Raw genomic sequence first — 26,976 nt, forward strand, 5'->3', positions numbered from 1 at the left:
CCCAGGGCAGGCTGGGCATTACTGTATCAGGGACTAGTTTCCAGCTGTCAAAAAAGGCCTAAACCAATCCCCTTAAGTCCCACCTTCCGTGTGACTCTTAAGCAAAAGCATGTAAATTTTTGGTTAGTGCATCATCTGGACTCCCTTATTTCCTCTCCAGACCCTGAGAGCCTGCTGCCTGCCAGACCTGTGCTAGACCCAAGAACGCAAAGGTGAGGAGCGTCCATCTACATCCTGAAGAAATTCATGGCCTTGTGACTCCATGGCCCAACCTCGCCCTGGATTGTGTACAGAGCACACTGCAATGCCCAGGTAGGAATTTGATCAGGTAGTACTAATAACGGCAGACAAAAAACAAGTCTGCCTGCCCTTCAGCTACTAGACGTAAAGGCTTTTGACCAAACTTTAGGCTACAGATAATGTGATATCCCCTTTCCTGTGGGCCACTCTAGGTGGCTGAGACAGGGGGCAGTGAACTGTGGGAGACAGATTTCTGTCCCTCTACTAAGAGTCAATCATCTCCATAGTCTTCCCAAAGCCTAGAGTCAAGGCTGCAAGAGAACATCCAAAAAGCAGGTAATTCATTCCTGAATGGATCAACAGGGCAAGTTCTGATCAGAAACTCCCAGAATAGGGAATGTGACTGCCAGTGACCAGGCCCCAAGGGAAGGCCTGTTTAATTTGGACTGTGAAGCTAAGAGCTGGGCTGGGGTCTCAGAAATGGTAGTCTAGCCCCCTTGGTTATCTCTGTGAGTATATGAGGGGACCTGTGGATCCACACCAGAGGAGCCCAAGGCAGGAAGGCAGAGCTGGGCAGTGGCAGAGCCAGGCCTGGGCTCCAGGCTCCTGATTTGAGTACTTTCTGGGTTGTACCATTTGTACCATAAGGCTCTCTCTGGAAGTCATCTGCCTTGTACCACAATAAAGTTGTGACTTTTAGTTCCAGATGGTTTCAGTCCCAGAAAACTAGAGGGGGACAATACAGAAAGACCTTGCCTTTTTGAACCTGGCTAAAGTAGACCAATACTTCTCCACTTCTCAGACACCCCTGATGCTTCCCCCCCAGCCATCATGAGCTTCAGGAGAGGCTGATGACCCTTCCAAGAGAGGAACACTTGGATCCTCTGTAGAGTTCCAGGGTGCTCAATGGAATCTCGTGATGACAGAAATGTTCCGTATCTGTGCTATCAATACATTAGCCATTTGCCACACTTGCTGTACAGGGTGTCACATGTCAAGATATAGGTAATATCTAGCCTACAGAAGACAGCAAAAAAAAAAAAAAAAAAAAAAAGGAAAAAAAGACATGCGTAATAGAACCACTCCACTGACATTATTTTCTTAGTTACTGATTGGCTTATTCACAGTTTTTAGCTAAATTACCATCCTTTCATTGTTCTTTTTATCAAATTCCATAGGAAGCAGAAAAAAGAGACCCAGATAGGCTTGGCTTGTTTCATTAGGTTTATTCTGAGGAATAGTTAAGGTACCTTCATCTGTCTTCATTAGAGGGCTTTCATTTCAGCCTTCTCCATACCACTGTGGAGGGCAGAGTCCAGGGAAGGAAGAATGGAGTCTGGGAAAATGGGGTCGTGTTCGTACACCAGAAGGGAAGAAAACACATTTTCCTCATTCTATTGCTTCAAACATAGTTCATGAGAAAAGACGACACAGCACAGCAGGCCAGGAAAGCAGGATGGGTGGCGGGTGAGTCTCTGCCGTGCAGTAGGGGCTGGGCCCAGAGCTCCCCTACTGCTCCCAGGGGCAGCGCAGTCCCAGCTGGCACAGACGTGGCCACGGGCAGTACTGCTTCCTGGGGGTGCGTATGGCCAGTCGGACGGCGGCTTTCTATCTACGCAGACACACATACACACAGTTCCACAGAACTCTTGCCAAGTGCTGCCCAGCCTCACATACCCGAGCAGAGTCCTCCATGTCTGCAAATGGTGCTGATGGCACTCACTCTCTTCAGAGCCTCACAGACAGAAGCCTGGGGGAGCCCAGTCTACTTACCACTGGTAAGTTGGCTTGTAACACAGCACAGTGCCACAGTTTACAAGGGACAAGGCACATCAGGGACAGGCCACTAAAACTGTGGGTGTTACTCACCCTCACACCCCCTGAAGATGCTGGGGCAACAAGACTGGGAGCCTGTGAAAAGGCCAGGAGGACAGGATACAGGCCCATATCCCACACGACCCCAGCCTGCAGACCTCTCCAGCCTGTGAACCTCTGGCAGAGTTCACTGCAGGGTTTGACAGTGAGATACTTTATAAACCCGAGTGCCACTGCGTCTGCCCTCCTGCACTCTCCCTGCTGTCCCCGAACACCCCAGCAGCACACTTGGCGTCACTCGTTGTCAGTCCCTGCTCCACTCTGCCTCTGTGTGTAGCGGAGACCTACCTTCCTCACTATCCCAGTGTAATCCTCCAACCCCTGCAGAACAAAGCTGTGGAGTAATCGCTATAAAGCGGTAAGGCAAGTGAACAAACTGGCTGGAAAAAGGGAAAGGTGCCCAAAGCACAAAGCATTCCACTCACAGAGACAAAACCAACCCGCCCGAGCGCTGGTGAGTGAAGCAGAACAGGCACCTCTACGGGGCCTGGGCCTAGGGGCTGGCATACCCAGGGCAGTGGTGGCCCATCCTCACGGGCTGTCACACTTGGCCCGAGGGCAGGTAGGCAGGCAGAGAACGGCACTCCTCAGTGTCTAGGCATATAGGGTAAAGAGGACTATTTACAATGTACCCGGCAACCAACCAGCAGTGGATTCCTAGGAACTGAGACTTCCTCTTGCTTCTCACTTTACCTTGTTTACATACTAGCTACTCCTGGAGTAACGGAAGTGGGAGGGAAGGTGTAGATGGGGCAGCGAGAGGGAACGATAAACAGTGAGAAAAAAGAGTGGAAACCAATGCAGTGTGCAGGGAGGCTAGTGGGGGACACAGGGCATGGCTGCCACGGAGACACTCCTGCACTAAACAGAAAATGAGTCCTTCTGTCTATGTGGCCGGAATAGCTCAAGTGCTGTCCCCTTACATGACCCTCCAGTCAACCACGCTGAGGGGTCCTTGTGAAGTCGTGTGCTTGTCTAACAGAAAAACTCCTGATAAGCAACTCTGTGGTTTCAAACACTCGAGACATACCGTCTCATTCTGGTAACTGGTATGCAAAGGCAAGATGGTGCACGTCTTCTTGTCTAAGCAGGTTCTCAATTCTCTGGAATTGCCCACAACATAATGGTATAAGGTATTACTAATCTCTTTTTCTATTAAAAATCTGGCAATGCCAGACCACAAGTCTAAATAATTCGGAGATGGTCCAGGATGCAAGATAGCTGGTAGCGTCCAAATGCGGAGGCACCTGGTGGTGGCAGCCCACGATTCTAAGGCCAGCTGCTCCTTCCTCTCTCCAGGAGAGCCAAGCTGTCCATCTGCTAAATCCTTGGGATGCTGGACTCAGGTGTCAGCTGGGTTTACCTCTTTGGAACAGAAGTAGTGCACGACCACTCCATTGGGGTATCTGGCAAATGCACTGCAGAGAAGGAAAATGGCTTGGGAGTGAGGACTAACTCTAAGAGACCACTTCTCTGATAGCGGTCCTTTTCTTCAGAGGAACTACCCCAGAAGCAGCCCCCCCCAAACCTCAAAGAACAGCCTGCCCTGAGCTCTCTGGATTTCTGTAGCCGCCATCTCTGTCACATAACCAAGCAGAGGAGGTGGTGCACACAGTCAGAGTGAATGCAAACACATGGCAGACAGGGGGCTTATCAGCCCACAGCTCGGCACTCGCTTGCTGAGAGCCGATGAGCTCAGTAGAACAGGTATCAGGCTAATTCTAACAAAGAATGCCAATTAGGTCTTTCCAAAGAAAAAGATTCTTCCAGCCATTTGAGAAAAAGGACAAACCATTCTCCTTTGAAGGACAGGGAACTGACCAGTGCATGTCTCTTAAACACAGAATGAGGCTGGCTCAGGGCTTTACTCAAGGCATTAGGTAACAGTTTGAAAGATATTTTTCTTTTATTCAGAGGCTCACCCCTAACAAGAAAGGACTTTCTACCCACATCCATCTTTTACATACCTACTGGCTACATGGTAATTTCCAGCTGCCAGAGGTGATGAGCTTTATGGGTAAGAATTTAACAGCCCCATGCCCTACATTTCTGGGCTTCACATTCTTCTCAAAGTCCATCACCAAAAGGTAGCACGGACTGCTTTCTGAAGGCTCAAGAACTAAATGTAGTCAGGACAGCCAGCGGCCGTCTCCCTCCTCGGTTAAAGGGCAGAGATCCATCCTGCACATTCCCCACACTCAGTGAGCTCACATACGGCGGGCAAATAGAGGCTCACCTGTTTCCAATCTTCTTCTTACACACCATGCACACCTTCTCCTCTGTGATGATGCACTTCACCTGCTGGTGTAAAATCCGCTCTTCCTGGACCTGAAAGAACAAGGAGAGTCGGGCAGAAGTCCCATCACATTGCACGTAGAAACAAAAGGCAGAAGCCAGCACTCTTTCCTCTCTAACTTCACAGATTGCCCTGGAAACACTGGCAACTGAATGTCACGCTGGCTACTGGACCAGTTTGAGCTACACGGCACAGAAACAGAAGGCTCTAACTTGGTTGGAATAGGACCTGTGGACACCATCTCATACTGAGAAATGAAAGCACCCTCTCGAGTCTGGGAGGCCCATACCCTCAGGAACTCCGCATGGAGAAGGTTCTTGAGCACTTGATTGAACCGTTTTTTTTGTGCATTTTCCTCCAAGACCTTTTCTAGAAAGATGCGTATATCATTGATCTGAGTGTTTGCTGGCAGAAGGTTGAGGGCCTAGGGACAGGAACAGAGATGGGGACAGGGTGAGATGCAACGGAAGACTGAAGAAGCCACAGGGCTCTCAGGCGCTAGTCCCCTAGTCCCTTTCCACATCCTTCTTCTCATTCGCTGGTCCCAATAAACACCCTCCCCTTCCCAAGGAAGAACCCCTGACCTTGGTGGTGTCCAGTTTGCTGTGGTGCAGCTCGAGGACCTGCAGGGCAGCCTGGAGGTTGGCCTGTGGCTCCAGCAGTTCCAACTTGATGGGCCCCAGGCAGTGAATGCTGGGAGGTGACAGGTACATCCGAAGCAGGGATAGATACACCTGTCTCATACAGATATGAGCCACACACGTCAGGCTGGCAGCAACCCTCCCAGAAGCCCCAGCACTGAGCACGCCTCAAGATCAGAAGGGTAGTCTGTGGTAACAGCCCTCAGAACATTTAAAACTCATCTTCACCTTTTAAAATTTTAGTAGAGTCAAATAGCTAACTGAAGATGTTAATTGGGTATTGTTTTTCCCCTGAAACAAATGTCTTGTGTTCACTTAACATATCATTTATGAAATGCTAACACTGCAAAATAACTCAAAAAGATTCCTCATGTCCTTTGGCTTTGAAAGTTGAGACCCTGCCAACATTTTATTTTATTTATTTTATTTTTATTTTTTTTTTGAGACAGGAGCCTCAAGCTGTCCCCCTGGGTAGAGTGCTGTGGCATCTCAGCTCACAGCAACCACCAACCCCTGGGCTCAAGTGAGTCTTCTGCCTCTGCCTCCCAAGTAGCTGGGACCACAGGTGCCTGCCACAACGCCCCGCTATTTTTTGGTTGCAGCCATCATTGTTGTTTGGCAGGCCTGGGCTGGATTTGAACCCGCCACCTTGGGTGTACGTGGCTGGCGCCTTAGCCACTTGAGCCACAGGTGCTGAGCCACCCTGCCAACATTTTAGAAGGTAGGGATTAACCCAAGGTAAGATGTTATGTTTCGTACTCAGTGAGATTAGTACCACAGGGCTTTAAAACCTTAGCACTCAGTACTCTTTCAACATTTTGGGCTGGGCCAAGCAGTTTGTTATTTTGTTTTGTTTTTTAAAGACAGGGTCTTGCTGGAATGCACTGGTACAATCACAGCTTGCTACAACTTCAAACTCCTGGGCTCAAATGATCCACCTCAGCCTCTCAAGTAGCTGAGACTTCAGGTGTGTGCCACCATACCTGGCTAATTCTACTTATACAGGGTCTTGCTATATTGTCCAGGCTGGTCTTGACCTCCTAGCCATGGACTCCTTCCACCTTAGCCTCCCAAAGTGCTAGGATTACAAGTGTAAACCACTGTACCCAGCCCGGGGTGGAAAATTCTTTCTACAGGTGGAGGTTGTCCTGTGCATGGTTCAGCAGCATCTCTGGCCTCTATCCCCTAGATTCTAGCAGCATTCCCTCCCCTGAGTCATGACTATCAAGAATGTCCCCAGACATTGACAAAGCAATGTGTATTCTGGACAGATTACGTCACAACCATTAGATGTTTGCCTCAACAGGTTAACCACAGAATTTATTATGCAAATTAGGAATTTTGAGAGTCAAGAGATAGGAGTGCTATTAATAATCACAGGGACAACAGATGTAAGCCATAGCTATCCCAGGCAAATGGTTGCCCTGCCTCTCCCTCAATACATACATGCAAAGTCAATCAGCACCGTGACCCATGTTCTGTCTTATTTTCCAATTCATGCCAGTACCACCCATGGCCAAACCAGGTGGGTGAGGTATGTAAAAGGGATGGGGAAGTGCACATGTGCCCCCTGGGTCAGAGCATACTACTCACATCTTTGTTGCCATCTTTGTTTTGGTCATAGTGTTTGTGGCAGTACCTGTGAGAGAAAGTGGTGAGAGCAGGTGAGGGGACCATCTGATGAGAAGTCAACCAGGCAGCCTGCTGGAGCAGCCTAACGACAGCCAAAGCCAAGGACTGGGATAGGAGGCAATTCTCACTCCTGTAGCAGAATGTGGGGAGATGGCCTTCTTAGCCTCTCACCTCTCTGGGGTGCCTGCTTTTAGACTCTTGGGGAAGTGGGAAGACAGAGCCAACTTACTCCTCAGCCATCCTTGTATCTTTTAAGATGTGGACATAGATGAAGAGAGCTTGTTCATGTTTCCCCATGCGCCCCAACAGGAGAGCTCGTTCTTCTAAGAGGCCTGGGAGGAGAAAGGAATATAAATAACTCTGACCACCATTCTGCAATCACAAGCTTGAGGGCTAAAGAGTGGACACTGGGGCTCGGTGCCTGTGGCTCAAGCGGCTAAGGCGCCAGCCACATACACCTAAGGTGGCGGGTTCGAATCCCCAGCCCGGGTCTGCCAAACAACAATGATGGCTGCAACCAAAAAATGGCCAGGCGTTGTGGCGGGTGCCTGTAGTCCCAGCTACTTGAGAGGCTAAGACAGGAGACTCGCTTGAGCCCAGGAGTTGGAGGTTGCTGTGAGCATGATGCCATGGCACTCTACCCAGGGGGATAGCTTGAGGCTCCGTCTCAAAAAAAAACAAAAAAAACAAAGAGTGGACACTGGGGCAACATAACGTGGAAGAAAATATTTTGTTAACTAGGTTTTCTTTTCAAGGAGAAAATTATTAAAACTTTAAAAGGGGAAGAAGAAGCTAAGTAACAGGTATTCTATTCCATCTTTTTTTGTGATCACTTACAAAAACTGGGTAAAAACACTCATTCGATAGCCAAGTATATAATAACCACTACGACATACTAGGTACAGCAGATAAGATGACCAAATGCTTGGTCTCAGCTCCCATGGAAGTATACATCAGACAAATTTGTTTTTCTCAGACAAGTTTTGCCAGATTACAAAAATTGCTCAACAATGAACTTGACCAAGAACATGTTTTGAAGCAATGAACTGGATATAGCCTGGCTATTAACATGTGGTTCATACCTAGAAAAGAGATTTCTCTCAGTTACAGTATAAAAGCGAGTCTGCAGAGGGCACAAAACAGGAGTACTGACCTGACACACCTGGTTTTTCCCAGGCCCGACTTTGTGGAGGGGTGGGGAACTAGTAAAATGGAGATGAGTGTTTGCATTACCTTGGCCCAAAGTGGCTTCTGGTCCCAAGACGGACACTCACCATCAAAAGGGAAGTCACAGATGAGTCGGCCTGGATCATAGTAGCTGGAAATCTCCAAGAACATAAGGAGCTTCTGCCGGTATTCTCCCAGCTCACCCTCTTCCTCTCCAGCAGGGACTGGAGTTTTGCCTTGAAGGGAAACCAAATTTAAATGAGAAGTAGCTGTGGGACAGCAATGTGGGCTCATCAAGAAAAATGAGGGGCATGGGATTCAATGATGTCCCCATATGACCAGAAAGGGCCTCCAAGGTGGCTTCTAGGTGGACTTCTTTTAGTTTATGGTCTCTACATGAACCCAAAACATCAGCTTAGGGTTAAAAACATAAGATAAATTGGTGACACCTGTGGCTTAGTGGGTAGGGCACCCACTTAGTGGGTAGGGCACAGCCCCAAATACCAAGGGTGGCGGGTTCAAACTCGGCCCCAGCCAAACTGCAACAAAAAAATAGCCGAGCATTGTGGTGGACACCTATAGTCCCAGCTACTTGGGAGGCTGAGGCAAGAGAATTGCCTAAGCCCAGGAGTTGGAGGTTGCTGTGAGCTGCAACGCCATGGCATTCTACCGATGGGGATAAAGTGAGACTCTGTCTCTAAAAAAAAACAAACAGGGTGGCACCTGTGGCTCAGTGAGTAGGGTGCCAGCCCCATATACCGAGGGTGGTGGGTTCAAACTCAGCCCCGGTGAAACTGCAACAAAAAAATAGCCGGGCGTGGGTGCCTGTAGTCCCAGCTACTCGGGAGGCTGAGGCAAGAGAATCACCTAAGCCTAAGAGCTGGAGGTTGCTGTGAGCTGCGATGCCACAGCACTCTACTGAGGGTGACAACGTGAGACTCTGTCTCTAAACAAATAAACAAACAAACAAAAAATAAGCTAAATAGAAAAATACTGTGGTAGGAAAACCTGTTTATTATCAGCACAGCTGTCATCTGGTAGACAAATCTGTTCCTTTTGCCGTCTTCCAGGAATGACTCTTAGTCACTCAGAGATGCCTGTTCCCAGGTAAGAGCTCCTGGGTCGCTTAGCTCCCCTGGATCCTCTGAGGAACTTCCCACCCTCCTGGATCTGCTTCTGTGTACCATGCACGGCACCCAGGTCTGTGCTTGCCTCTAAGGCTTAGGACAAGTGGCTTCCCATGAAAACTGGTACCTGCAGGAAATGACAGGAGATACTCCTTCATCAGGCCTTGGACCTTCTCACAGTACAGCTGGATCAGGCAGTTGTGGAACCGAGAGCCCGTCTCCTCCCAAACGTGGATGATGTGTTCCTGACGTGAGATGTAAGTCTTTGTCACTGGCACCCTCTAGACTATGACATGGTCTCCTAATTTCTCTCACATTTTTTAGGGCCCAACAGGTCCCATCCAGATTAATCACTAATAAAGCTGCAGAGATTTCCAAAGAAGAGTTCTTCCAAAACCACTGAGAAATTTCACAGTGCAACCCAGTAATATCAGAAATTATTATTTTTGCAGCTTTGGCCGGGGCCGGGTTTGAACCCACCACCTCCAGTATATGGGACTAGCACCCTACTCCTCTGAGCTGCTCATTTCAGAAATTATTTACTCAATTTCTGGTCTAAGTTCCTTTCATTAATCTTGTCCCATCATCCTCCAAACTCTCATGTCAGCCCCTATAATTAAGGTTAAATTCTAGTACCTAAAACCTATTTGATTGTCCTGTGCTCACAGCTAAGTTTGGTTGTAGACAAATGTGGCTCTGAATTATTTTCTAAAATATCCTTCTTTTACCCCTCTGTACTTTACCTGGATATCATCAAAAGTAGTATTTCTAGTTTGGTTTACTGGGATCTCTTCAGATGAAGTCGAAATAACCCTCTTCCTTATATTCTACCAACTCCCTGTGACACAAACCCTGAATTAAACAGTCTAATACAGTCCTGGATCCTGGGCTTAAAGTTTGTTTTTTTTTAGTGCAGACCAAAGACTACATTACCAGATAAGGAACAGCCAGACCCTTGAAGTTTTCTATTAAGAAGCTGAGCACTCGATCGCGTGGCAGAGATTCCACTTCTGGGAGATCCTCAGTAAATATCTGTCAAAATAAACCTGAGTTCCAGTGGCAGAACCATCTGACTGCAGTTCTGACAAACACACATGTGTGCGAGTGTGGGATCAAACAGACAGACGTTTGGAGGGGGCGGGATGTCCAAGAGGCCTCTGGAGGTAGTGGCTGTGCCACAGACTAGGCCCATGTAGGGTCTTTCTACCCACTACACTGTTGTCTTACTATTCCCAACCTACCCTTTCAGATACCAAAGAAACTGCATAAACCCAGCCTCCTCTCCATCCACTGTTGTCCCAGATGCAACCAGGACCAACTGTGGTACCAGATAAATCCAAGGGACTCCCATGACCCACCTTCAGGCCATCTTCTGGAAAGTCTCTCAGTACCCACACTGAGTAGGAAAAAATCAAATGTAGGTTTTCTGTGCCTAGAGGGAAAAGTAAGACTTGTTAGTAGTTGATGCTCATGGCACTGCGGAGGCCAGTGGCCAAGTGGCCTCAGAATTCACTTTCCAGACAAGGGGCTGTCATGATTCCACCGAGGGACGTTTATGCTACCTGGAGTCACCACAAGGGATGGAGGGAAGCAACCAGCCAGAATCAGAAATGGAGGGAGACTGAGTCCATGTGAATAGGATCCCTTTCCCACCAACCCCCTTTCAAAAGCTAGACTTACCCAGATGCTGCAGATACTGCACTGTCCTCTCGTGGCCTTTCAGCGGGGAGTTTGCTTTCTTGGACTGGTCTACCAGCACCTGCAGAGCTGCCACAACACCCGAGAACAAAGTCATGGGCCCTTGCCCAGAAGAGATTTATTGCAGTTCAGCAAGCTCCCTCTACCCGGGCCCCACCCCAGTCACCTTTCTCGTGGAGCCCTTTCTTCTCATACAGGATTATTAGCTCACTGTACTTGTGAGCCTTCTTCAGCACGTGCTCACTTTCCTCGATGTGGCAATGATTGTTCTCCAGGCGCAGCAAGGGGGCCACTAGGGCCATATTTGTCTGCAGGAGGAGCAGGACTTCAGTGGAACCTGTTTCCCAGGGAGCCCCACCCCTCCCTAGTCCAGGCCTGCTCTAGGCTGAAAGGCCAGGGGGTAACACAAGCAAGAGAAAGCAAGCAGCCCTTTTTCAGGATGGCAGGTAGTGGCTTTGAGAGCACTTATGCCATTTTGCACAATGTGTCTTAATGTTGTGAGGGAAAAGAGGGAGATAGCTTCTTAGAGAAAATGCTGTCCCTGGTAACCTTTTAGCAATAGCCCGAGAGAAGAGTCTAGTGTACAATTCAGGATCAGTAACTTGCCTTATGCTCTTAATTCCAAGACACTCACAGATATCAGAGACTAGGGTGCTCCTAGCACCACAGATCTCAGTCTTACTGGTGGCAGGTCCCCAGGTATAGTGCTCCCTCTCAATTTCCTGGACTTTAAAGGCAAGGGAGGCCTGTGGGCACCTGAGTGCTCAGGTAACTCACATGGAGGTAGCACTTGAGCAGGGTAGTGTCGATGATTTGCAGCAACTTCTTCTTGGATTTGATGGTGGGGGTGCCTTCCATCAACGGGGAGGTGCTAGACTGGTGGTCAGAGTCATTCAGCTTCTTTACCAGTTGACTTCTTTTCTGTAAGAGTTAAAAATATGAGGCCAAGGCCAGGACTAAGTTTTCCTTTGTCACTTGAGCTATTGGGTAACTCTGAATACTTCTAAATCAGCTTGTGCCTATCAACCCTGATCTTGCACTGGCATTCAGTTTTTATCAGAGATTAGAATTGATGACTATTAAATGGCCACAGACACAACAACAATAACATTTATTTATTGAGTACACTAAGCACTATGCCAGGCATTTTCTTAAACTTAAAACAAATGCAGGTATTATCCCCATCTTACAGATGGAGAATCTAAAACACAGATGTTAGATATTTCATAAATGGCAGAAACAGGGTTCAAATTGATGTCTGATTACAAAACCCATGTTTTTATTTTTTTTAAATCAAGTTTACTAAGCTATAATTTACATATAATAAAATGTACTCCCCCCCACCCCCGAGACAGAGTCTTACTACATGGCTCTGGGTAGAGTGCTGTGGCATCAGCATAGCTCACAGCAACCTCAAACTCCTAGGCTCAAGCGATCCTCCTGCCTCAGTCTCTTAAGTAGCTGAAACTACAGCTGGGACAATGCCTGGCTACCTTTTATTCTATTTTTAGTAGCAATAGGATCTCACTCTTGCTCAGGCTGGTCTCAAACTTCTGAGCTCAGGTGATCTACTTGTCTCGGCCTCCCAAAGTGCCAGGATTATAGGTGTGACCCAGCACGCCTGTAACAGTATACTGTTAGATGCATTTTGACAGATCTATATATACACGTAACTACGACCTCAATGAGAAACGGAGCATTTCTATCACCCCTGAAGGTCCCCTCATGCTCTTCACTAATAACCCTACCCAGCCCCCACCCATTGATCTGCTTTCTTCACTGGAGATTCACTTCTGCCTATTCTAGAACTTCATGTAAGTGGAATCATCCAGTGTGTATTTTCTTGCATCTGGCAAAGCCCAAGGTCTTGCTCTGCCACCTCTCTGGCACTATACCCATGTCAGTTAACCTCATGCATTCCCAAAGCCAGGAAAGAATGCGTGCTCACCTTCCTAAACCTCAGACAGTGGCAGTGGAGGGCCTTTCATAATGCCACAGGCTTTGAGACATATTATGCCCAGGAATCTTTTTTTTTTATTAGCACAGGGCGGAGAAGTCTGCAGACAGAGGTGAGTTTGCGTCCTTGCAAGGTGCCCGCCACAGCTGGGTAACAACGTCAAGAAGTGCCAAGGCCACCTATGCCTGATCAGACTTGCAGGTACTCACTGACCCAGTAGCTGGGAGTAGAGAACAGCGCTATAATTTTACCAGCAACACGTCTCAGTGCCTACCCAGAGACCCCTTACAAATGTTTACAGAACACTAAGAGGAAAAAATATCAAGAAGACTTGTGACTTTGAATGGGTACACAGAAAACGAACAGTCACCTGTGGTGACAGAAGTTTGGGGTGAAGAGGTTTCACTGCAGATGTCAGTCTCAGTGCTGACTTTAAAATTTCACTTGTCCATCTATAACAGCTAAATTGAAAAAAAATGTTAAATCTAAATACCTCCCAATACACCATGTTATAGAAGATTATTCACAAGTAAGAATTTTCCCAATATTTGGCTAAATTTCTAAAAAGCTATAAATTGGAGTGTATAGTTTGATATTATTTACAGTAAATAAACCAAGAGATGAAAAGTGAATTCATAAGTAGATAAAAAAAATCTAGAAGAACAACACTAAAACATTCATTCTTTATACTCTGGTGATAATTTTTGGTGATTTGTATTTCTGCTTTGAATTTTTCTATGTCTTCTGCATAGAACAAGTATTTTCCCCCAAATTATATTTGTTACAAGAAGTTTGTTTTAAAAAATCTTGTTCTCTTCTACTAAAATTTACCATTTTTAGTTCTTATAAATTTACTAGGAATTGGATGTTCCTTGGTTTCAGGATTGGGGGAAAAAAAAAAGCTCAATGGTACTGAGAGGCTGTAAGCACAGAAACAAACTGTGCCCCTCACAGACTTATCACAAGCACTCACGTCTGCGACGGCTTTGCATTACAGGAAGCCCCTCCATTCCTGGCCATGGAGAAACAAGTGCTGGAACTCCCAGGTCAAGTCTTCCATATGCTTCTGTATTATACCCACCTGTGTCAGGTAGTCGATCAGGGCTAAATGAGCCTTCTCCAGTTCAGCCCCCGAGAGCACGGGCAATGGGTTTGGATACTGCAACTGCTTCCTGTAGTCTGTGGGCAGCAGGTCGGGGTACAGGCCCATCACGTGGGTGGGATCTGCATGGAAGGGAAGCATGATTTCTCCGGAAAGGAGCCCAGTCATTTAAGGATAAAGTAAACTAAGACTGTTACTATAGCAAAGTAAGTTCTGGGCTGATTTTTTAAGTTCACAAAAATTCAATGAGCTCTACACTTACACTTATGATCTGAACATTTTCTATATATGTATTTCACTAAAATGTTACAAAAATGGCATGACTTTATGTTCTAAGACACAGACACATACACAGAACTCAATATTTATCAGTACAGGATAAAAAAATCTCCAAGGAAAAGTTGAGGACATCAAAGTGGAAAAGATCAAGAGACTTAAAAAATTGATATGTCAAAGAAGAATATTCTTTTTCAAAAATAATCAAAACAACAGGCTAGGGAATATATATGTAATATATATGGCAAGAAGCTAATATATTGATTACCTAAAACAGATTCACACAAATTGATAATAAAACATAAAATTTCTCTTGATAAATGGGCAAAAGACAAGAATAATTAACAAAAGAAAAACATAAATAAGTGGGAAAATGTTCTGCTACATTAAGAATCAAAATGATACACATTAAAAATGTCAAGGAGGGGACGGTGCCTGTGGCTCAAAGGAGTAAGGCGCCGGCCCCATATGCTGGAGGTGGCGGGTTCAAACCCAGCTCCAGCCAAAAACAGCAAAAAAAAAAAAAAAGTCAAGGAGGGAACTTTGTTCTAACTTCTTAGAATTTACTGCATTCTTACAGGTATAGATGTTTGTAACGGCAAAATGCTGACAGTGGCCAACATTTCCCACTACTCTACCACTGGGATTGGTTAGATACCTTACAGCACCATCAACACTGTGGAATACCATGTTTATGGTCAACTAGCACTTAGTATCTATTTCTATCCCCTTCTACATTCTTTCCTACCCACAGGGGCTATACAACTGAAAACCACTCTTCTTAAACTCCTTTCTGGTTCTGGGCAAAAAATCTGGCTCCACTAATGAGAAGCAGGGGTGTGAGGTGTGGAAACTGGAAGTGAAGTGGAAGCTCCCTCTTCATACTGAGCTGCCAGCTCACTAGTGTCTGCGGCCAGACTCAGCATTCCAGTCCATCCAGTCCAGCTGTGAGGTCTGTCCCTATCTAGAGTCTCAGCATTCCAGTGTCCAGTTATGAGCTCTGTCCCTGCCCACTGGTTGGATTATTTTCTTAGGATAAATTCCCAGAAGTAGGATTAGTGGGCCTCAGTACTTTTTCCTTATTGAGTAGCAATACTCATTATCTTAGCAGGTAAGAGCAATTTGGTTTCACAATATTGCAACTGTCTCATAAAAATAAGTTTTTGCTAATTAAGTGTATATAAAAATGTTACTTCAATGGAATAATATTCAGACACTTAAAGAAATGAAATTTGGTATATGTTATAATATGGATGAAACTTAAAGACAGCATGCTAAGTAAGCTAGACACAAGGCCAAATACTGTATGATCCCACTTACCATTGTAAAGATAGCTCCAGGCACCGACCTTTGTCTTCAGAAGCAAGTGGGAGCCAAACCTTTCCCACCCACTCTCCCTGCAGAGTCTGGAAGTGAGACCATGCCCTAATCCTGGCTAGTCATATCCCCTTGATCTTGGGAAGGTGATGCAGGGATGACAGGCAGTGTGGCACACACCAACATATATCCCATCCTTCCTGTTCCTTTATGTAACTTCCCCATCAAGAAGTAGAATCTGTATTTCCTTGCCTTGAACCTAGCAGGACCCTTATATATCAACAAAATACAGAAGTGACAGTCACAAAAAGCACTGAAGCTTCCACCTTAGATCTTAGCTTAGGTCTCTTAGATCATACCTTCTGAGTATGCACAAGGACACTCAAATAGCTCTATAGAGAAAGCCACTTGGACAACTATGACCCCTTAACCCATAGGTAGCACCAACTTATCAGCCATGAGAGTTGAGCCAGCTTGGAAGTGGATCCTCCAGCCCAGTTGAGACTTCAGATGATGGTGGCCCAGCTGAACCCTTCCCAAATTCCTGACCAGTGTGTATTAAGAGAGATGGATGATTGATTTAAGCCATAAAGTATTGAGGTGACTGCTTACACAGCACAAGATAGCTAATAAATTGGCAGGGGGTAATTTTATTAAGGATGTAATAACAGGGAGGTAATAGAAGCAACAGCTAAGGAGGTGGCTATGACAGTATAGGACCCCCTAGTCTGTCCTGGCTACAAACATTACAGTCTGGCATCCTGTTTCCAGCTTGGAGGGCCTTCAGAGTTCCCTTCTTCCCACCTATTCCTGAGCCTGGTCTCCCATCAATTTTATGGGTCCCTCCAACTGCCATCACCCTAATATTCCAATAAACCCTGCTTAATTTGTCCAGATTGTGCTTAAATTACTTAGAATTAGTATCTGTTGTTAACAACCAAGAACCTTAACTGATATAGATGATTACCAGCCAACAATGAGTGATAGCAGAAAAAGGGCAAAGTGATGAAGAGGAAAAAAGAATAGATAATAATATACAAACCAAGTATACATAGATGGATCTAAATTAAGCAAAAATGGAACATAAAGAAATGAAAAGTTTAATAATAAGAAGAGCAAACATGGCTCGGCGCCCATAGCACAGTGGTTACAGCACCGGCCACATACAGCGAGGGTGGTGGATTCAAACCCAGCCTGGGCCAACAAAACAACAACAACAGCCAGGCATTGTGGCGGGCACCTGTAGTCCCAGCTACTTGAGAGGCTAAGGCAAGAGAATTACTTAAGCCTAAGAGTTTGAGGTTGATGTGAGCTGTGATGCCACGGTACTCTACCAAGGTGACACAGTGAGACTCTGTCTCAAAAAAAAGAAGAACAAACACTTAAGTGCCACACGTTCTAAGCACCTCATTTGAGCGGCACAGCAACATGATAAGGAAGCAGTATTTCTATTATCCTCCTTTCGCAGAGGAGGAATCAGAAGCACAGAGAGATCAGGAAGTGAGTTGGAGCTAGGGAGTCTCCTCCAGGGTACCCGCTCCTCACCACAATGCTCTCACGTCTACAGAAGTTTTAGGACACTAAGGAAAGGAAGGGCTTCCTGTGTAGGCTCTCAAAAATGACCTATGGTTGAATCCAAGGACTTCTTTATCTAAAACAGCATTTAATAAACACTAGCTGATCAATTGCCCATTTGTTGAATTGAATAACCTGTTACCTGTCTCTGATGGTGAAGGCAAATCATCCTGGAAAAGTCTGCATTTATGGGTGAGACCAGATTCCTAAAATTAGGATTATAAACACGTAACCATTGTGGCCACCCGCAGGATCTTGTAGGTATAAGGATCAATTTGGCGAAGCATAGATTTTCCCAGTTCTCTGAAGTCTAGTATCATCTCTCCCTGTCCTTTCCAGGGCACCCCTCCATTAGCTCCTCATCCCGAGGCTGCACCCTTGTTACCTGTGCCAAGCTTAGCAAAGACCTGCATGGACTCATCAAAACGCTTCTGGCAGAAGAGGTTGAAGGCGTACAAGTTCTTGATGTGATGGATTTGTTGCTGCTTTTCACTGTCAGAGTCATCTTTCATTTCCTAATCAGACAGTGGAACAGGAAAGAGCTCAGTCACTCAACAAATATTTATTCAGTAGGTTCTAAGTGTCAGACAAGATTCTAGGAGCGACAGATGCCAAAGTGTCTAAGACAGTGACCTGCTATCTGCCCTTGCAGGGTGTTAGTAAGACTGCTAAGTAGTTCTGCAATTATTACAGTAAAATACAACAAGGTGGCTAAGAAATCCCCAGCCAGTACTCCTGGAAATTGTCATGGTGATGAGAAATAAGGGAAGATAAAAAAAACTCTGGAAGAGCAGAGGACACTAAGGACATATGATAACTAAATGCAATGTGATTTCTGGATTTGATCCTAGAATAGAAAAAAGGGCATTAATGGAAAAATGGGACAAATCTGAATAGTCTAGAATTTTAGTTTAAAAACAAAAATCAAAAGAAAACAGGGTAAAAATGATGACAGAAGCATGTGGGGAGGTCCCCAGTTCAGTCTGAGTAGGAGGACTAGGATGGGTTCCAAAAGGAACCTAACTTGAAATGTAAAAGATAAGGTGGAGTTAGCCAAGCACAGCTGTGCAGGTGACAGAAGGGAGGGGAAGAGGATCGTGTGCGATATGAAGACAATTAATGACAGTTAATGACACGGTGGGGCATGGGGGAAAGGGAGACCAGAAAGAGAAGGAGGGAGGGGGTATATGGGCAAGGAAAAAAAAATAAAGAAAATAATGACTAATTCTCATATAAATTGTATTAATTTTGGCCAAAGTACATTACTTAGACATTAATTTTTAATTCAACATGTTAATATGATGTTTATCATATTGCATCCTCATTTATAAGTGAAATATGTTTGTAATTTCCCCTTTATAATAATATATTTTCTCCAATTTTAATATCAGGTGTATCCAGATTAAGTAGAATGCTTTTAAAGTATCTCTTTTTCTGTTGTCTATAAGATTTGGCATGATCTGTTTTTTTGAAATTATCTTTTACTTTTATTTATAAATATTAGTTGTTTTTGAGACTTTGGAAAAAACAAAATAAGAAGAAGTGAACTGATCAAAGTATTCTATAATAGACATACTTCTATCTGACAATGGGACTGTTACTCTCTTTGCATTATTACTATTATTGCTTAATATTTTGTTGCAGCGATCGTCTGATTCCTTTTCTGAATGTATTTATCTTCATTCATTCTTTATGAGGATTTTGTTCTCAGTCCTTATGTTAAACATTGTTATTGTCATTAAATTTAGCCTTTTTAATTCTGTGAAGGCAAACGTGGAAACCTAATATACACATGTATAAGTAAGAAAAATAAATTAAAAAAAAAAAAAAGAGGAGCATGTGCGCCATAGCCAATCAACAGAGAGCAGGATGTGCTCAAGGAATGAAGGACATTTGGTGTATCTGGCACAACTGGGAAAGGTCTTGTTCACAGTAAAAGCTAAATAAGCTATTACTTATTAATTTCTTTCCTCAAAACATCTCTCTGTTTTCCCCTTTCCTGTCCTCTACTATTCCCACCACTTTAGTCCAGGTCATCACAAGCATGTGGGTGTACCCAGGTTGGCTCTTCTGCTTGGTGCTTCAAAGGCGTTCAAAACACAAACAGCCCAGCCTCCCTACATAGCTGATTCCCAGACATGTAAGCCACACTTTGTGGCTCCAAGCATGCCACACTTGTTTCCACTCCTGTGACGTCCTCTCAATCTTCAACATTCCCTGTTTCCTGCTCCTGACTTTAATCTTTACTTACCCTTAAAGAGTCAACTGGGTGGTCCACACTGCGCCTTTCCCAGCCCACAGTGAATTGTCCCTTGACACTTAGGATCAGGTTTTGTCAATGCCAAAGTTTGGTGTGTAACTGTCCTCTGAAAATTCCATGTATGTTTTCTTATTATTTAAATAAAAGATAGAGTCCTTGAGGGCTAAGATGTCAACAAACCTTCTTATCATAAGAAAGAGCAAATACTAAGAGCGAGCCTATAAAAAAGAGGGAAATATGGACATTCACTTCCATCTTCTCTACCAAGGATTAAGCAACCTATGTAGTACACAGATCACTGAAAAGACTCTGAGACCTTTCTGTTAAGAACAGACACTAAAAAGAGTTACATGTTGCATATCCTTTTTGTAAAGTCCAAAAACTATGCCAAGCACAGTGGCTCATGCTGGTTATACCAGCATTTTGGGAGGCCCAAGGTGAGAGGATCACTTGCAGCCAGGAGTCTGAGGCCAGCCTGAACAACAGAGTATGACCCTGACTCTGAAAAAAAATTTATTTTAATAGCTGGGCGTAGTGGCATATACCTATAGTCCCAGCTACTCCAGAGGCTGAGGCAAGATGATCTCTTGGGCCCAGGAATTCAAGATTGCAGTGAGCTATGATCATGTCACTACACTTCAGCCTGGGTGATGGAGTGAGACCCTGTCTCATTAAAAAAAAAAAAAAAGCAAAAAACTAAACACACTATTCACATGCACTAATGTATACGTACAAGATGAAACAAAAATATTCTTAAGGGTGTGATAAACACAAAACTTAGGATAATGATTACATCCGGAGGGGACGCAGAGGAATGGGATGGGAAAGAGCACAGAGTTTACAAAAGTTATTGCTCTTGGGTAGGGTGGTAAGTTCACGGGTACTCATTACATTATTTTTAAAATGCAAACAGAAATAAAGTAAAATGATACAGGATAATGAATAAGTAGAAAAAAGTTAGTAAGATGTTGAAATTAAATGCCCTAAGAATGTAATTGTCTTTACAAGATATTAACCATGGCTAACTATTGAGACTGAATTTCTGTTTTAAGTCCAGAACTTACGCAACCAAAGTAAATGTTCCACTTCAAAAGTCGCCACCAATAGATGACTAAAAACATATTAACTCCTCCCAAATGTGGCCACTGCCTTCCTTTTCAGAAATAGTTTGTAGGATAATCTAGAAATTCAGTTTTACTGCCATTATCTTCATAAAAGTCTCTTATTTAAAGTAGTTCTATCTGGTTTAATAACTGGGCCAGGCTAGTTTGGTTGTTTGATAAAATCAAATCCAACTCTACAGAGGAAAACAATCATCAATGACGATGTTTAAACGAATGACAGACTCTGAAGTCAATCTCTAACATGGTTTTTGGCCATGGAAGCATCTTTGGAATGAGAGGCTGGTGGCTGCTTTGCTATGAACTGTGTCCATGCAAACATTAAATACAGCAATGATCACAAATATAAGACTACAGCCTGGCTGAATGCAATAGCTTGAAGCCTATGTATCCAAACTGTTGAGAGGAATTTTGAGAGGTCTTCTAGTTCCTGCATTCTACTGGACGCTGAAATCACATTTATGATTGTTACTATATTGTGATATTTGTGTTGTCTTTGATTTTTCAGATCATACAGTATCTATTATTTTATTCTCCCATTAATTTTATAAGATAGCATTATTATAATTGGCACTTATCCTCTATTTGACAGATAAGCAAAGTGAAAAAGTCAAATCACTGAGAGTTACCTAGATATTTTAGAGCAGAGTCAGACCCTGAATATGAGCCCCCTAACTTTTATCTCTGTGCTTGTTCTACCAGTGCAAGCTAAATATGAACATCTAAACCCAACTCACCTACTTGTGAGAACAACGAGGAAGGAAGACTACATCCAGATCAAATACAGGATGAGTGCCAATTAATAATGCTACCACCAGTCAAGTATCAAGCTGGGATGCTTTACTTACTGCAAGCTGCAGAGCCAATTCAAACTGCTTGTCCTGGAGAAGCTGTTGGATTTGGGTTGCCATGGGGACAGGAATGAGTCTCCAAACAAAATGATTGCTGGCCACATAGATAATGTTTGATCTGGAGGCCGAAGTGAAAGTATTATTAGCAAAAGAACATGGGCTTTATGATGACATAGATGACTTTAAAGCTTTGGGCTAACATGGCAACCACAGTAAAAAATGAAATTCCTTACCCTCCTGAGGTAATGAAACGGGGCCTTTGCAGTTCAATGCTCTGGACCAGGAGCCTCGGCTCAAACGTTCGGATCTCCACATATCGAGGCAACACTGCGATGATGTAGGGAGGCTGGTACTCTGTTTCAGAGAGAGAACATACTGAGCTGTTGAGTCTGGACTAAGGCTTTGGGTTTACGGAATATTTCAGTTGCCCATTCTAAGCTGCACTTAAATGGATCTCCAAAAATTCCACTAATATTTAAGCCAGAGGTTCTCAACCTGTGGGTCGCGACCCCTTTAGAACAATGAAAATACACTGTGGCATTAGGAAGGTTGAGAACCACTGATTTAAGCAAAAGTACTTATCATTTAGTTAAAAAAAACATAATAATCCCACTAGTCCAGGTGTCCTCAAACTATGGCCTGTGGGCCACATGTAGCCCACCTAGGACACGTATCTGGCCCGCAGGTGTTTTTGCCACTGCTGCCTGTCCTGCTTAGCAGCCAACTCGTCCCGGGGCCTGCAATCCAGCCCTCCAATGGTCTGAGGGACAGCAAACTGGCCCCCTGTTTAAAAAGTTTGAGGACCCCTGCACTAGTCAAATATCAAGCCAGGATACTATACTATGACACAGAGAGAAAAAAAAATTGCTTTTTCTAAATGATAGTATGTAAGAAAAATGTCTTGTGTAGAAAAGTTGCATTCAGCTTTGCTGAGAGATCTGGTCCCACTCTTACCATTTCACCCAAAGACTAGATGAAAGCTTCACTTGCTCCATTCTTACCAGACACAGCTAAGCCAGAGAAAGGTCAGCTGCAGCTGCCCCATCAATGTATTAGTGGGAGAATCAGGTTACAGAACTTAAAGGGCAAAAGGAAGGCAAATTCCTTTTTCCTTAAAATTATTCCAAAAGTTAAGTCCCACATTTCTAGCCAATGCTGATTCTGCTTGAGATTTTCAGACAAAAGATACAAACTTGATGGCTGCTATAGTTTGAGTATTTTTGTTCCCTCCAAATCTCACGCATTGGAAACTTAATCCCTAATGCAAATGTTAGGAGATGAGGCTGAATGGGAGGTGTTGAGGACCTGAGGGTTAGTCCTCATAAATGGATTAGTGCTGCTAGGAAAAGGGCTTGTGGGGGTGGGTTCTCTCTCTTCTGCCACGTGAGGACAGAGTTCATCCCTCTCCCGTCCTTCTGCCTTCCACCACATGAGGACACAGCAAGGCCATTCCCAGATACCAATGCCTTGATTTGGGAATTCCTAGACTCTACAACTGTAAGGAAATGAGCTTCTGCTCTTTACAAATTACCTAAACAATTCAAAAGAACTGAAAGCAGGATCACAAAGAGCTATTTGCACAGTCATGTTCATAGCAGCATTAACAGCAGCCAAAAGGTGAAAGCATCCCAGCCAAATGTCATGGATGGAAGAATGGATAAACAATCTATCATGTAGACAGATAAGGGAATATTACTCAGCCTTAAAGAGTAAGGAGAGTCTGTCAAACGCTACAACCTGGACGAACCTTGAGAACAATAAGCTAAATGAATTAAGGCAGTCACAAAAAGACAAAAAATACCATATGAGTCCATTTATATGTGGTATCTAAAAGTAACTGAAGTCATAGGAACAGAAAGCAGAATGGTGCTGGTCAGCCCCTAGAGGGAGGGGAAAGAGAGGGGCCGTAGTTCAATGGGCACAGAGTTTCAATTTTGCAAAATGAAAAAGTCCTGAAGATTTATTGCATAACAATGTAAATATACTTAATGCTGCTTAATTGCACACTTAAAAAGGGTTAATGTGGTAAGTTTTCTGTTATGTAGTTTTTATTACATTTAAAAATAAAATTTTTTTAATGTAAAAAAAAAAAAATTAGTGAAACACCAACCACTAGAGGGCGTAATTATGATATAGAAATTTAACCTCAAAGAACATATCCATAGAAATAGTTTTAGTATAGCTAACCTATCAATTTATATTCCTAATTATCTATTATTTGATAAAAAATTTTTTTATTGTATTTAGTATTTATGTTATAAATGAATAGAAGTATAATTTCAAAGCTAGAAGGGGATGCAGAAATGAGTAACCTGAAGCCTAAGTCAGATTTCCATCATTTTAAATGCTATTATTGTGCTGATACTTTTCATCTTATCAGAAAAATAAAATTAAAAGCATGCTGTTTTGTATTAGATTTTTTTTCTTTTCTTTTCATGCTGGCCTCATTTTTTTTTTTTTTTTCCCAGTTTGGCCGGGACCGGGTTTGAACCCGCCTGCCTCGGCATATGGGGCCAGTGCCCTACTCACTGAGCCACGGGCGCCACCCCTGGCCTCATTTTGAAACATTAGTACAATTTTCTTTACTGTTAACTGGTATAAATACGTAAAATGTGTTTCTCTTTTTTAAATCTGGCTCACTTGAATGACTTCTAATTCAATTTAAAAAGTATTTTCTAACAGAAACCCTTCTGATTATCATATCATTTCGTTCAGTCTCCCCAACTGACATTAATAGTCAAAACTTGAAAGAACAGCTGGTGTGAAATAGACAAATAAGTGGCCGACAAAGATAACAATTCACTTATTCAGCAACCATTTCCTAACAGGCTCTGTAGTACTTAGTAAGGATTCAACAAAGTGGCTCAAGACATGAGTCTATTGTTAAAAAAAAAAAAAAAAAAAAAAGACATGAGTCTAGAACTCCAGAGCTCCGACTCCGTGAGACAGACTGCTGGCTGTATCCCATGTGACAGACTGCCATGACAGAGACACCTGAGTTATGGAGGCACCCAGGAGAAGTGACGAACCCTGCCTGCAGGCCAGAAACCTCACAGAGGAAGTACCTCAAAATGTGCTTCAGTCCATCAAGGCCTAGGACAGTTTTGAGAAACACTGTTAAAGGCCCCAGGAACTAACCACAGGTTTTAAAACAGAAATTCAGAAACACACTTCTAGAATACTACTTGTATCTTTATCTCATCTACCAAGGTTCCTCTTCTAAAGCAAAAAACAAGGTCCCTGAGAACATCACGAAGCCTCTTGTAAAGCCCTAAAGCCCTCTAAACTTGATATACACAATCTTGGGCCTTCTAAAATACTGTCCTTTTATTTATCATCCTCTGGTCTGTTTATCTCTAACTACCCTCTTCAGAATAACCAGCGTCTAGTAAGACATGAATCTATTGGCTTCTCAAACCTTCTCATGGACCTCTAAAAACCGGCCCTATCTTATTCCTCTATAATTCATCAGACCACCTGTTTTAGCCAGGTCAGTCTCTGTAATGCCCTCTTACAAATGATTTCCACTCATTTCTCAAACTATTCTCTGCCTGGAATAAATGGGAATTTTTCTTCAAGCCAGATCCCAAAGTCCCTGCCTGACCCAGTTGAATCTTAGCTATGTAATGAAACTATTTCCTAATTAACTAAACAATGACCTTCCCTTTTAGGGAACTACTGAGTTTTAACTCATCCAATGCCACACTTTAAGCGGTGCCTTGTTTTGTCTTTCTACCCAAGACAAAGGTGATACGCCTTCTGTCCCTAAGGACCTCTATCTCTGGAACAAGGGGCAGAAGGCATATCTGTATGCTCTGTTCTACAGAAGTAACTGTTTTAGCAATGTTCCCTCTTCTGACTGAAAAAGAAATGCTTCCAGGGTGTCAGATGCTTCCAGGCAATAGCACTGTAAGACTTGGGAGCCTGAGGCAGGAGTAGGATGAAAACAGCAAAGTGTAGGATGCAGACTGACACTTAAAAGATCTCTGTGACTCGGAAGTTAAAAAGCAACAGCAACAATAACCACCATGTGGAAAACCCTTTAACACCAATTACGTGTAGCGGAATTTCCACTAATTTCTATTCAACAGTAGACACAACAAAATCCTTAAAACAAGGTGGAAGAAAAGGAACTAAGAAGTAAAAATAGCAGTAGATAGTCACTTCCCACATTTCTGTTTACATTTTCCCCCCTCAGGAGCAAAACTCTGCTTCCTGTAAAAACTAGACTATCCCCATTTTTAATGACCTTACATCTTCATCTATTTATAAGAAGTGGGAACTGCGAGTGAATGACACAATGTAAGCCAGTCTGCTGAAGCTATGAACGGGACTGCACTCGGCAGGGATGGCACATGACCCCAGCCCAAAGCGTGAAACAGCAGCCACTGTTGCTCTCACCCATGGCCACTGGTATGTCTGTCCAGTTTAGGGCACATTTCTGTGTGCAGATCCCCTCCTCGTTGAGCACCACGGTGAGATCATCCTGACCCACAGCTACTTTTCCGTCTGCCAGAGGTGCAACTAAGGGCTCCAGCTGTTTTCCTGTTGGAAAGAGCTCTTTGATAGACCCCTTTCCATCCACCTACAGGAAGACACAAAGTCAGTCATCCAACATTCCTCCAGAAAGAGGCACAAACACAGCCTGGAAAAATCCAGATAAAACCCCAAACCTAGAGAAGCCAGTAATATTCCTTGTGTGACATAAGAAAATAATACAGACTTCATTAGAACAAACTTTGTTATCAGAGTATAAAATGAGTTCTCTTTTTTTCTAACACAGAAACAAGCATCTAGCTGGCAACTGACGACACCAGGTGCTGGCAAGAACACACAGCAACTGCAGCTCTCACCCACTGTTGCTGGGAACACAATATGGTATAGCTGTTGTGTTTGCTGGTTTCTTATAGAGTTGAATACTCACTTGCCATATGACCTGTAAGTCCCATTTCTAGGCACTTGCCCAAGGGAAATGAAAACTTAGATTTACACAAACACCTGTGTGCAAGTGTTCACAGCAGCTTTATTCATAATTGCTACAAACTGGGAACAACTTTATCTGTTCAACACCTGATGAGTGATGTATCCATACTACAGACTACTACTCAGCCACAAAAAAGAATAAACTATTGTCACACACAAGGACACAAATGAATCTCAAATGCATTATGCTTAGTGAAAGAAGCCAGACTCAAAAGGCTACATACTAAATGATCCCATTCATATGACATTCTGGACAACGTGAAACTCTTAAGAGATGAAGAACAGATCAACAGTTAACCAGAGTTTTAGAAGTAGGAGAGGCTGAGTTCAAAGAGCCAATCTGAGGGAATTAGGGGGGATGATAGAACTGTTGTGAATCTTGATTGTGGTATTAGTTACACAATTTTAGGCATTCATTAAGACACAGAACTATCTGCCAAAAAGGATGAATTTTATTGTATGTAAATTAATAAATAATTTCTGAATAGCTTGGTTCTAAAGCAAGATTTCCCTCCCTCGAGGTGATGGCAGCATCCACGGTGGTGAGAGAACTGAGCACCCACTCCAGCTTTTGGCTCAGTGTCCCCACTCCCTGCGACTCTCCCTCAGCACCTTTTTGTCTAGTTACTATTCAGTCACTTGCGCAGCAGGGACTGCTCCAGGAGTCTGTAACTTAGATGCTGATAAAACAAGGATATCCTAATAATAAAAATACAGAACGAATGTATTAATAACAGCCTGTCTTCCTGCTCAGTGGGGGACAAGAAGACAGGCTTCTAGAATGGCCAAGTCAGGGAATGAGGAGAGAGATGTGAAGCTACAAGATTTAGATTTTTCTTTTTCTTTTTTTTTTTTTTT

The 26,976-nt window shown here is 43.8% G+C and overlaps 1 protein-coding gene across 3 annotated transcripts in view; it reads right to left on the reverse strand.

Annotated features, from left to right (window-relative positions):
* Window positions 1-1,451: 1,451 nt before the first annotated feature.
* VPS39 (VPS39, HOPS complex subunit) overlaps window positions 1,452-26,976 on the reverse strand; it is a 46,771-nt gene continuing 21,246 nt past the window's right edge. For 2 of the 3 annotated variants that reach the window (XM_003791750.3, XM_023514275.1), the window contains 18 exons: window positions 25,537-25,720; window positions 21,369-21,489; window positions 21,133-21,253; window positions 17,289-17,418; window positions 13,715-13,857; window positions 11,454-11,597; window positions 10,843-10,984; window positions 10,659-10,745; window positions 10,337-10,410; window positions 9,912-10,010; window positions 9,106-9,223; window positions 7,959-8,087; window positions 6,914-7,016; window positions 6,646-6,691; window positions 4,996-5,145; window positions 4,701-4,835; window positions 4,352-4,443; window positions 1,452-3,533 (listed from right to left, as the gene is read on the reverse strand). In XM_003791750.3, coding sequence (XP_003791798.1) covers window positions 3,458-3,533; window positions 4,352-4,443; window positions 4,701-4,835; window positions 4,996-5,145; window positions 6,646-6,691; window positions 6,914-7,016; window positions 7,959-8,087; window positions 9,106-9,223; window positions 9,912-10,010; window positions 10,337-10,410; window positions 10,659-10,745; window positions 10,843-10,984; window positions 11,454-11,597; window positions 13,715-13,857; window positions 17,289-17,418; window positions 21,133-21,253; window positions 21,369-21,489; window positions 25,537-25,720 — 2,094 coding nt within the window. In that variant the 3' untranslated portion in view covers window positions 1,452-3,457. Of the gene's footprint in view, window positions 3,534-4,351; window positions 4,444-4,700; window positions 4,836-4,995; window positions 5,150-6,645; window positions 6,692-6,913; window positions 7,017-7,958; window positions 8,088-9,105; window positions 9,224-9,911; window positions 10,011-10,336; window positions 10,411-10,658; window positions 10,746-10,842; window positions 10,985-11,453; window positions 11,598-13,714; window positions 13,858-17,288; window positions 17,419-21,132; window positions 21,254-21,368; window positions 21,490-25,536; window positions 25,721-26,976 lie in introns of all 3 variants that reach the window. The other variant, XR_002773871.1, reaches the window with a different exon arrangement.

Source organism: Otolemur garnettii, unplaced genomic scaffold (assembly GCF_000181295.1).
Source record: "Otolemur garnettii isolate 467f Iridium unplaced genomic scaffold, OtoGar3 scaffold00050, whole genome shotgun sequence".
Classification (NCBI taxonomy): Eukaryota; Metazoa; Chordata; class Mammalia; order Primates; family Galagidae; genus Otolemur; species Otolemur garnettii.